The sequence below is a fragment of the Jaculus jaculus genome, chromosome 4 (genome assembly GCF_020740685.1).
Source record: "Jaculus jaculus isolate mJacJac1 chromosome 4, mJacJac1.mat.Y.cur, whole genome shotgun sequence".
NCBI classification, from domain to species: domain Eukaryota; kingdom Metazoa; phylum Chordata; class Mammalia; order Rodentia; family Dipodidae; genus Jaculus; species Jaculus jaculus.
The window spans coordinates 179493147-179504582 of record NC_059105.1 but is presented as its reverse complement, the minus strand read 5'-3'; the positions used below and the strand labels follow the sequence as shown (position 1 = coordinate 179504582).

Here is an 11436-nt window from a genome sequence, read left to right as displayed (position 1 = left end):
AATGAAAGTCTGTCAGGATTCACACACACACACACACACACACACAGAGGCACGCACACACCACTCCGCCCCCCAGCAAGTGTCTCATTTTTTTCTAGGCCACAGGGGAGTCCAAGAACAAGGGATTTCCACACTAAAACTGGGAAAGCTCTGCAAAAACTGGGCCAAGGTCATCACCCTAAACCCAGCAAAGGTGTTTGGTTCTGATCTAGAAGGTTCTACAGGAAGAACAAGAGGCCCCAGGCGCCCCTGCTCACTCTGAGTGCAGTTCTGCTCATCCCGAGCATCCGGACAGTCCCTGACGCCGTCACACTCCAGAGGACCGGGCTGCCACAAGGAGCTGGTGTTGCAGGCAGGCCTGGGGGTTACTAGAACGAGAGGCAGAAAAGTCACGAAGGCAAGACATCAGCCGTGCTTCCAGATGACCAGCGGCGCCCCTCTACAGGGACAAACCGTGAACAGGACAAACAAAACTACATTTTCCTCTAAACTGACCATGTCTGTGAGAAGAAGCAGATGTTTAAACGTTGGTGTAATTGCATGCGCTTGAGTGTGTCAGATCTCATTCCTGCTTGGTGTAAATGTGTTAAAATCTGGTGGTCTGGTTTAATTTCACGTTGACAAGGCACTACAAGTTGTCTATTTTAAGGGAAATAATTACCATCAGCTATTATGTGGGTTGAACCTGTCTACTAGGAATGAGTGGTGAGGCTCTACGAAGATGGTTAGCGTTTAAAAGTGCTTGTCTGAGCTGGGCGTGGTGGCACACGCCTTTAATCCCAGCACTTGGGGGACAGAGGTAGGAGGATTGCTATGAGTTCAAGGTCACCCTGAGACTCCATAGTGAATTCCAGGTCAGCCTGAGCTAGAGTGAGACCCTATCTCGAGAAACCAAAAAAAAAAAAAAAGTGCTTGTCTGAAAGGACTTCTGGCCTAGATCCAATTCCTTAGCAATCCACACAAAACCACACGCACATAAGTAGATAAATAATAAATAAATAAATAGGATGGGCTTTTTTTTTTTTGCAGGGTGGGGGAAGATTCTAAGTAGGGTCTCACTGTAGCCAAGGCTAAACTGTAATCCCAGGCTGGCCTTGAATTCACAACTATCCTCCTACCTCTGCCTCCCGAGTGCTGGGATTAAAGGCACGTGCCACCATACTCAGCAATATTCTTTTAAATAGCCAGGCATGGTAGCAGATGCCTTTAATCCTGGCACTGAGGAGGCAGAGATGGATCACCATGGGTTCAAGGCCATCCTGAGACTAAATAGTGAATTCTGAGTCAGCGTAGGCTAGAGCAAGACTCTACCTCAAAAAAATAAAAAATAAAAATAAAAAAAGAATGACTGATTGGTTCAAGCCACTGAGTTTTGGGAGAGCTTGCTCCATAGTGGAAGACAGCAACTCCAGAGACAACGCTAGGCGCAGCAGCCGCAGCGGCTCAGGGAAGTTTCTTCCTCATCATGATGTCAAAATAAAAGCTGCAATGCCTACCACAGAAGAGCTCGTCACTTTCGTCAAAACAGTCATTTACTCCATCACAGCGCTGGGCCTGCGAGACACACAAGCCGGAGGAGCATCTGAAAGATCCAACAGGGCAGGCTAGAGGCAATGAAAAAGAAAAGTAGAAAGTTTGGGGTGAGGAGATTCTTCAGTGGTTAAAGGCACTTTCTTGCAAAGCCCGATGGCCCAAATTCAATTCCCCAACACCCATGAAAGGCTGTACCTACAAGTGGCACCTGGGAACTGGAGCGATGGCTTAGCAGTTGAGCATTTGCCTGAACGCTATCCCCCAGGACCCACGTAAGCCAGATGCACAAGGTGGCACATGTATCTGCAGTTAGTTTGCAGTGGTTGGAGGCCCTGGCGTGTCCATTCTCTCTTTCTCTGTCTGTCGCTCTCAAATAAATAAATAAGTGACGGGCGTGGTGGCGCACGCCTTTAATCCCAGCATTCAGGAGGCACAGGCAGGAGGATCGCTGTGAGTTCGAAGCCACCCTGAGACTCCATAGTGAATTCTAGGTCAGCCTGGGCGAGAGTGAGACCCCACCTCGAAAAACCAAAAACAATAACTAAATAAGTAAATAAGTAAATAAATGAACAATTTCTTGTTAAAGTGGTACATGCATCTGGAGTCCTCTTGCAGTGGTAAGAGACCAAGGTATACCACACACACACATACACTCAAATAAATAAATAAAAATTTTAAAACTAGAAACTTGTGGCTAGGTTTCTAAAAATCATCCGACCACATTAGCAAAGAATTACAAAGCATTAATTGATTAGGGGCTTGACAAGAAGATGGAAATAATTATATCATTTCTCCACCCAGTCAAGACTATGAGTAATTAAGAGACAAAAAAAAAATCATGATTTAAAAGAGAGAAAAAAAAAAAGGCAAATTAATCCTGCAGAAGTTGAACCTCGAGAGATGAGTGCCGAGGGCAATGCTAAGGACGCCTGCCTCCTACCTCGCTACCCAGCATTCTTTTCAAATCAGCCCCACTGCTTGCCAAAGCTCTGTTCCCGCCATCTGTTCCCGGCCTCAATCACTGAGCCTGGCCAATAGATAAAATACATCAGAGATAACAAACGCTCTCTCTGTGTGAGAGAACGAGGAGAACGCATGGTCAGGCTAGCTACTGTAACCCTGGTTCACAAACGCAGTTGGTGGCCCGCTGGAATAAGGCAGCTCACTATCGCCGTGTGTGGATGGATGGGAAGTTTGGACAGTCTGGGGGTCACATTCTCCTCCAGAAGCAGATATGTTGTTGGGGGTTGGCAGAGATGAAAGTGGTCTGAAGGAGCCTGCTTTTTTCTTTTTTCTTTCTTTATGTATTTATGTATTTATTTTGGTTTTTGGAGGTAGGGTCTCCCTCTAGCTCAGGCTGACTTGGAATTCACTATGTAGTCTCAGGGTGGCCTCGAACTCATGGCGATCCTCCTACCTCTGCCTCCCGAGTACTGAGATTAAAGGTGTGCGTCACCACGCCTGGCCCGAAGGAGCTTTCTCTGAAGTCACACATCCTCATGAACTCCAGTGAGTGACCTTTGCAAACAGGTCTAGACTTTCTCCAAGTCATTATCTACACTCTGCAACTTCAAAGACTTCCGGTAAACCTTACTTTTTCTGTGAACTACTTCCTAGCCACTGTTCCCAGTAGATTCTAGGGTGAACTCCAAGCTCAGTATTGTGAAAGCTGATATTTGAACCCTTTCAACCAACCCCCCCCTAGTCATCATTGGCCAAAGAGAATCCTAACTGTCAGCCACGGATCCATTATATGTTGCTCTAAACATCGTATTTACAAAGAATTATGGCCAGCAAAGGAAATAGCACGGTGGGTAGGCAACACGTACCAGCACCCAGGAGGCTGAGGCGGGGAGATGGACACAAATTCAAGGGCAGTATGGCTGACATAGTTCCAGGTCGGCCAGGGCTGCATAATGACAGCATGTCTCAAACAAACAAACCAAAAAAAAGAAAGGCCAAACAAAAAGCGAGTTTGTGACTTTTGCTTATATTTTAGAAATGATGTGCTCCAGGCATAGTGGTGCATGCCTTTTATTCTCAGAACTTGGGAGGTAAGAGGATCACAGTGAGTTCAAGGCCAGCCTAGGGCTACAGAGTGAGTTCTGAGTCAGTCTGAGCTCGAGTAAAACCTTGCCTTGAAAACAAACAAAACAAAAAATGTGATAGGTGAACTTATATTTCAACAATAAATTAGTCATGTCAAAAAGTTAAATTATATCTTCTACAACTTACAATATATATAACTTTAGGATTAGAGAGATGGCTTAGCAGTTAAGCCCTTGCTGTGACGCTTAAGAGCCCTTGTTCGAGGCTCAACTCCCCAGAACCCACGTAAGCCAAATGCACATGGTGGCACATGTATCTGGAGTTCGTTTTCAGTGGCTGGAGACCGAGGTGTGCCCATTCTCTCCCCACCCCCTCTCTCATAAATAAATTTAAAAAAAAAAACAGCTTTTGGGCTGGAGAAATGGCTTAGCAGTTAAGATGCTTGCCTGCAAAGCACAAGGACCCAGGTTTGATTCTCTAGGTCCACATATGCCACATGCACATGGTGGCACACATGTCTGCAGTTCATTTGCAGTGGTTAGAGGCCCTGGAGTGCCCATTCTCTCTCTCTTTCTCTCTCTCTTTCTCTCTCTCTTTCTCTCCCTCCCTCCCTCCTTCCCTCCCTCCCTCTCTCTGTGTCAAATGAATAAATAAAATCTGTTAAAAAATAAATAAATAAAATAAAATAAACAATAAATAAATAAAAAGTTCAATATATGAAAAAGTTCAATATATAAAAAGTTCAATATATATATATATATAAAATTTTACATATCATTTATTATTTTGTATTGCATATTTACTTATCTATTTAAAAGAGCAACGCATAACCAGAAATAATAATAAAGCTGTATCCATGCCTTAAATTCTTAAGATTTTGAGATATAAAGAGTTATTTAGCAACTTGTTAGATTGTCCTAAGAGCTGTTCCCAGACTTACGTTGGCTGATGTTGTAGCTGCCATATTCTACCAAAAGCGGCTTGTCAGACTGCCGGGCCGTACACTGGAGCTGAAGGTGAGCCAGGGGGCTGGGCACCCGGAAGATGGTCTGGTGATCCACGTACGAGCCGCAGTACCTGAGAGGACACGAGTCAGGGAGGCCGAGCGGCCGGGGACCCTGGGATGCTTAACACTACAGCTAACAGCAGTTATGTCCACGCTGTGGGACTACCATTGGTAACTCTGCCCCCTTGAGGTTTCTCTTTTGCTAAATAGAATGAGGAGAGAGGGCCCATCAGCTCGCTGCTTTCTTCACCAATGCTGTAAGTCAGAACTGTGGACTTAATGCTTTCAGTTTTTCACTGTAAAAAAAAAAATAATAATAATAGGGCTGGAGAGATGGCTTAGCGGTTAAGCGCTTGCCTCTGAAGCCTAAGCTCCCCGGTTTGAGGCTCAATTTCCTAGGACCCACATTAGGCAGATGCACAAGGGGGCGCACACATCTGGAGTTCCTTTGCAGTGGCTGGAGGCACTGGCATGCCCATTCTGTCTCTCGCTCTCCGCCTCTCTCTCTCTCTCTCTCTCTCTCTCGCTCTCAAATAAATAAATTAAAAATAAACAAAAAGTTTAAAATAATAATAATAATGATATGTAACAAGAATTTTGCTTTCATCCCCAAACCTCTCTGTAGAACACAGTGGAATCTTTGAGCTCAGCTTTAAAATATGCTAAGAATTGCATCAACACTCGAAGCAAAAGAAAACAACATTAATTCAATCAAAATTGAAATCTGGTGTGTACTGCAAGACTTGTCCTTGGCCAAATTTCGAAGGAATTGTGTGGATCTACAGCAGTCCCTCAACTTGACTGTTTTCTTCACTTCTTACCACGTAATGCCAGCAGGGTTCCCGGTATCTGTTTTAGTAAATGTCCCTCTGGTTAGTAATTCTTACACATGAGTACTGTGGTTAATGGAGTATGGAATATTATTATAAGCCATGGTAAATTAGGTTACCACCCTATGTGGGCGAGGCTTTTTGCAGTGCGAACCCTGCCAGGTGTCTGTGGGAAACAAGGCTTGGGGATGGCACTCCTCCGCAGTCCATGAACGTCAAGCACACTAGGATGCCAAAGCATGTGGGAACTCCATGCATTCCATGGGTGCGACACTGGCATTCAGGGACATGGACAATCCACGAAGAAAACAGGGAATGGGCAGGCACGTGTGATTCAGGAATAGTCTTTGCAAGTAGCTGAAGTTCAGGAACGGAAAGTGATGCAGAATTTCTGGGTTCAGGGGGATCGCCCAGATTTATGAGCCCCAAGTTTGGGTCATGTGCTATTCTTAACAAAGAATTGATTTAAAAAAAATAAAACAGGGGCTGGAGAGATGGCTTAGTGGTTAAGGCACTTGCCTGCAAAAGCCAAAGGACCTCAGTTCAATTCCCCAGGACCCACGTAAGCCAGATGCACAAGGTGGCATGTGCATCTGGAGTTTGATTGCAGTGGCTGAGGCCCTGGTGTGTCCATTCTCTCTCTCTCTCTCTCAAAAAAAAAAAAAAAATACACAGGGGAGCGGGGAGGAAATGGATTCTTTCACCAGATTGAGGGATATAAGGGGAAGACTGGATTGGTTGGTTTGTAGATTTAAAGAACAGGTTTTAGGGACATTCCACCTAAGAAGTGAAGGTGCCCACTGAGGTTACTGTGCTAGCTTGTGGGCAGCAGGGGCCACTGCAGCTGTTGTAGATGTGTCTCCATCAGACACAAGTTTTATTCCTGCCTAAGCCTGGGTGGCAACTGTTCTCTCTTTGGTCCTCTCTTCCTAACTGAAACCATCTAAAAGAAGCTAGCTTTCTGCTGGGCCTTTACAGAAGGTGCTAGGCCAGCTTCTGAACCACAAGGAAAAGATGGTGGCTGAGGGAACCACCAGGACAAGTTGGAACCAGACTCTGAGAGGTACTTTAAAGCCAAGCTAAGCTTTGGAGGGCAAAGGCTACTTTACTTGGTCTTGAGACAAGAATCTTGTGTTCTGAAAACACAATGACTATGAATGTGTGTGTGTGTGTGTATGAGTGATTTTTTTTTTCTTTTGGGGCTCTCCATCACCATCTAGAATTTTCTTACAAAGATGAGCTCCCCTCTGGAATGGTTGAATGTGCAGTGTTCCCTATAGCCTCATGTGTTTGAATGCTTGGTCCTCTGCTGGTGGTGCTGTTGTGGGAACATGTCACAGCTTTAGGAGGTGGAACCTAATTGGAGGAAGTGAGCCACTGAGGTCCATTGTCCCTGGCTGTTTCCTGTCTCTCTGCTTCCCGATCACCTGCCACAGTGAAACTACTTCCTTGTATTCCTGTTACAAAAATGAGACGTTCATGCTACCATGTCTTCTTTTCCATGATAAATAAATCCCCTGACACTGTAAGCCAAAATATACCCTTTCCCCCCTAAGTTCCTTCTGCCACATATTTTTGTCACAGCAATAAGAAAAGTCAATAACACATGTGAAGGGAGAAGCAAGAGGAAAGGAACCTTTGCATCATGTTTGGACTGGAGTTTCAAGGGTTCTCACATGTCATGGAGAATGATGGTGGTTATGGAAGGAAAGCCTAAAGTGTCAGCAGTTGAAGAAAAGCCAGCCAAAGTCAGTGTACATTTTAAGTACAGACATATGATGAATAATGCAAGTGAGACTGAAAGAAGTGAGGTACTTGTTAAAGTTTAAGTAGCAAACAGTAAGAACCAGAGATTATACACAAGCTGGCGGGATGCTAAACTCTAGCACGTTCCAGCACACCAAAGTCGTACAAGGCTAGTTTTATCAAATCCTCCAGGGTTCTAATGCAACATTCCAGCTGTCCTGAATACGCAGACCTCACTCCATGTTCTCTGAATAGTTCAGAAAAAAAAGAAAATCTCCTGTTTCCTCCAGTGGCTGTTAGCCCTAATTCCCTTAGACCAACTTCTCAGCAGGATGTCTGAATATAACAGGACAGGTACCGAAAAGGCTGGGGATTTAAGTCCCGAGCACTGTATCACATAAATCTGCAAGGACTTCAGCCAGCTCTTGGGAAGAACTGTCCCTTCCGGGAAGGTATTTGGGTCAGAGAGCTTTCCTCGTATTTCTTGGGAAGAGACCTAACACCCTGGGCTGTCATTACTTAGTAGAAAATTTTTCTCCCTTTCTCAAAGCACAGTTCATCTTTAGACTTACAACTTCACAAAAGATGTTGTGAAAGTCTGTGCCTTAGGTCTGTCTCTATGTGCATGGCATACCAAAATGGAATATCTGTAAAGTTTTGGGGCATATCCCAAGTACTTATTCAACCAATGTTATTTCCAAAACAGTATTGTTATTCACATTAATATCCAATATTTTCCAATATAGTTTGTATTATTTGACTGGATACTAATAGAAGTAACCTGATAAAAACCTTGTTATATCCCCCAAATCAAAGATATTAAATAATGCATCCTAGCTAATATAAGTACTAAATTTCAGATAGTATCAGAATTTGAACCCAGATCTTCTTACTCCAAACTAATAAATACTTGGTTCCCCAAAGGAATACAGGTTACATTTTACTACTGGATTTAAGGATGCCTTTAAATCTCAAAGATTCTCTTCCAGTGAAGATAGGACCAGTGACTGTTTTGCAAGTGGACACTAAAGGACCTAAGAGCAGGTTGGTCATTTGAGGAAAATGCTTATGAAGAGAAGGTTTTGCTGATGGAATTACAATGAGAAAAACTAATTGGATGCATCTCTAAAAGTGAACCAAGTAGCTATGCTGTGAGACAGGAATTTTATTGAAAGCCTGTTACAGTTTCAGAAGCAAATCAACAATATCTAAGGAATAGACAGAGAGAGAGAGAGAATGAATAGGGACCTCCTTGATTGGCTCAAGGATGTGCATGTCTCTGAGTTTCTTTCTGATCAGTCTCAACCCAGTGCCTAGTCTTAGGGTCTCACCAGTTCCATCAGGCCTCTCCTATCACATCAAATTGGCTCACGGCCTCTTACACCAGAGCAGCTATTATTTGTTAGTTTTCTCAGTGGCTCCAGGATTTGAAAACTTCATCTTCCGAAAGGGTTTTTATGACAAGAAGAATCTAATCATGGATCATCCAGTGGCAGAGTGGAGAGGCAGTAGAAGCCCCAAGACACAGATCTGAATCAGCCCGTGTCACCAGGAGCTGGCTGACCTTGTACAAGTTTCTTAACTACAAAGTCTTTGGAGACAAGGAGCCCAAGGCTGTGGGCGTCTCACCAGGTTCCTTTTATGTGAAAATCACTTACATGTGCTCATTAATTTCCCACCATCCGTGCTCACAGCCTTTCATACTCTTCTTAGTAATTGAATAGTTGTGGAATTTCAGGGCGATACCAAGAGTTGATAGGGGAGTCTGAAAAAAAAACAACGAACATCACATCAGAAAAGGGCTTCAGCTAAAGAACACGTTTCAAGCTGAAATGTTCCTGGTCACTCAGTACTCTTCCCCTCACTCGGTTATTGTAAGCGTGTTCTCTTGGTGTTCTGTGGTCCTTTCTGGGGTAGACCAGTTCCCCCAAATGGACAAAAGAGCATGATGCCTGGCCAGATGCTCAAGGAGCCTTGGTGGGTCCCCAGGTAGAGCTGGGTGAGGCACTGCAGTGTTGCTGAAAACACACATTTGGTAATGAGTGCAAGCAGTTTCCCTGGTTGACAAACATAATGTTGTGCCTTACTTGTGGCATCATTCAGCTTCCTTATACAAAGGAGAAGTCAATCTGTGTCCCCTTCATATTAAATCTGGGTATTCCCTAAGAGTGTTTGGGGCTGGAGAGACGGCTTCATGGTCAAGATGCTTGCCTGCGAAGCCCAAGGACCCAGGTTCTACTCTTCAGGACCCACATAAGCCAGATGCACAAAGGGGCACAAGCTTATGTGGTCACACATGCACCTAAGCTGACTCAAGCGTCTGGAGGTCAATTACAGTTCCTGGAGGTCCTGGCGTGCCAATTCTCTCTCTCTCTCTCTCCCCCCCCCCCACCTCTCTCTCATAAAAACAAAAGGCCAGGCTGTTGGGCTTGCCTCAAAATAAATAAATAAACCTAAGGGTGTTTGTTACTGACTGACATCTGGGTTTTCTTAGAGAAGGTCAAAGGAGAAAGCATCGACTGTGAATTGAAGCACACACAACTGACCTTTTTACTGCACTGTGCAGTAGGCACACACTTTATGTCTGATATGCAAAGTGTTCATTTACATTTTCACTTTGATGCAGAAATTTTACTTAAGAAGGTTTTTCTATCTCCAGAGACTTCAATTTGACTCATCCATTTTCAGGTTTTCTAATTTCATCTTGATTAGATTAAAAAAAGAAATCATGGTTTACATTGCCCTCAAGTGTTTTGAATTTGCTGTTAAGGATTTTGTTGGAATCAAATTTATGAATGTTCCAAAATCACCTGCTAGCAGGCATGTTCTCCTTATATAAACTCATCTGAATGATTTAATATCCTTCCTAGTCCCTTTCATTGTCTCCTACAACCTCTACAATCAAACAGGAGATAAAGATTAACATCTCTTATTTATTTCCCATTTCCCTTCGTATTTCTTAGTGATTTTTCTTTGTGAATATGAGTGCTATGTCATTTGCTACAAGATATTGTTATGGGCTGGAAAGATGGCTTAGTGGTTAAGGTGCCTGCCTGCAAAGACAAAGGACTCAGGTTTGATTCCCCAGTATCCACATAAGCCAGATGCACAAGGGGGCACATGCATCTGGAGTTCATTTGCAGTGGCTGGAGGCCCTGGTGAGCCCATTCTCTCTCCCTCTCTCTTTCTCTCTCTCTCTCTCTCTCTCAAAATAAATAAATAAATAAGTGAATATTTTTAAAAGAAGATATTGTTATAATACAGTCCTGTGGATCGCTGCTTTTTAATCCTTTCTACTCTTACTTTCAAATCAGGAATGCTGCAGCTCTGGTTTAAGCATTGTTCTGTAAGATTGTAAACTACTTTCGTTTGGTACATACTTCCCTGCATGCCCTTTATGTTCAGATTTGTGTAGTTATTTCTTTTCTTTTCTTTTTTTTTTTTTTTTTCTTTTTGGTTTTTCAAGGTAGGATCTGGCTGTAGTCCAAGCTGACCTGGAATTCACTCTGCAGTCTCAGGGTGGCCTTGAACTCATGGATCCTCCTACCTCTACCTCCCTAGTGCTTGGATTAAAGGCGTGCACCACCACGCCCAGCTCCTTTCCTTCTCTTAAGGCACTGTACTGCTGAGCTACATCTTCAGCTCTATGTAACTTTGGAGCACACTACAAAGTTAAGTTTTAGGTCCTATTTTATAATTTGATCTTACTGTCTTTTCTTTAGATGAATTTGATCCATTAATTTATTGCTCTGACAGATGTTTGATTTTAGTTATGTATTGTTGTATGTGTTATGTATGTGCGTGTGTGTGCACGCACATGCACAAAATTGCTTCTTTCCAACTCACACTTAAATATAGTTAGCCATCCTTTGTCACCTAATTTTGAAAGGAAGTAACTCAGATACAAGACAGCTCTAATTTCAATATTATAATAAGCCTGTGAGGCAAGTAATATGGTTCCTATTTTGTAGAAGAAAAGTATAGCTGACAAAAGATCAGTAAGTCTTCAAAGGTTAGGAAACGTTCAGATTCTGAAGCAAACTTCTTGGGGGGAGGGAATAAAAACCCAGGAAAGGGTGGAAAATGTTCAGGTAAGTAACAGCTAATCCTTTTCAAATAAGACCTTTAAACTAGGATGAAATTGTGGCTGTGTATTTTCAAGGACTGTCCCTTGCTCTTTGTCATGACTGGAAATGGGACGAGACACTAAGAAGGACTGAGAAGAACAGAAGCCAAATTTTGTATTAATTTTTTTTCCAATGACATGAGTCA

The 11436-nt window shown here is 43.3% G+C and overlaps 1 protein-coding gene across 1 annotated transcript in view; it reads right to left on the bottom strand.

The window, feature by feature from the left end:
* Tmprss7 (transmembrane serine protease 7) overlaps positions 1-11436 on the bottom strand; it is a 53324-nt gene that overhangs the window by 7950 nt on the left and 33938 nt on the right. The window contains exons 10-13 of the mRNA XM_045148425.1: positions 8823-8929; positions 4523-4659; positions 1497-1604; positions 258-368 (exon numbers count right to left, since the gene is read on the bottom strand). Coding sequence (XP_045004360.1) covers positions 258-368; positions 1497-1604; positions 4523-4659; positions 8823-8929 — 463 coding nt within the window. The remainder of the gene's footprint in view (positions 1-257; positions 369-1496; positions 1605-4522; positions 4660-8822; positions 8930-11436) is intronic.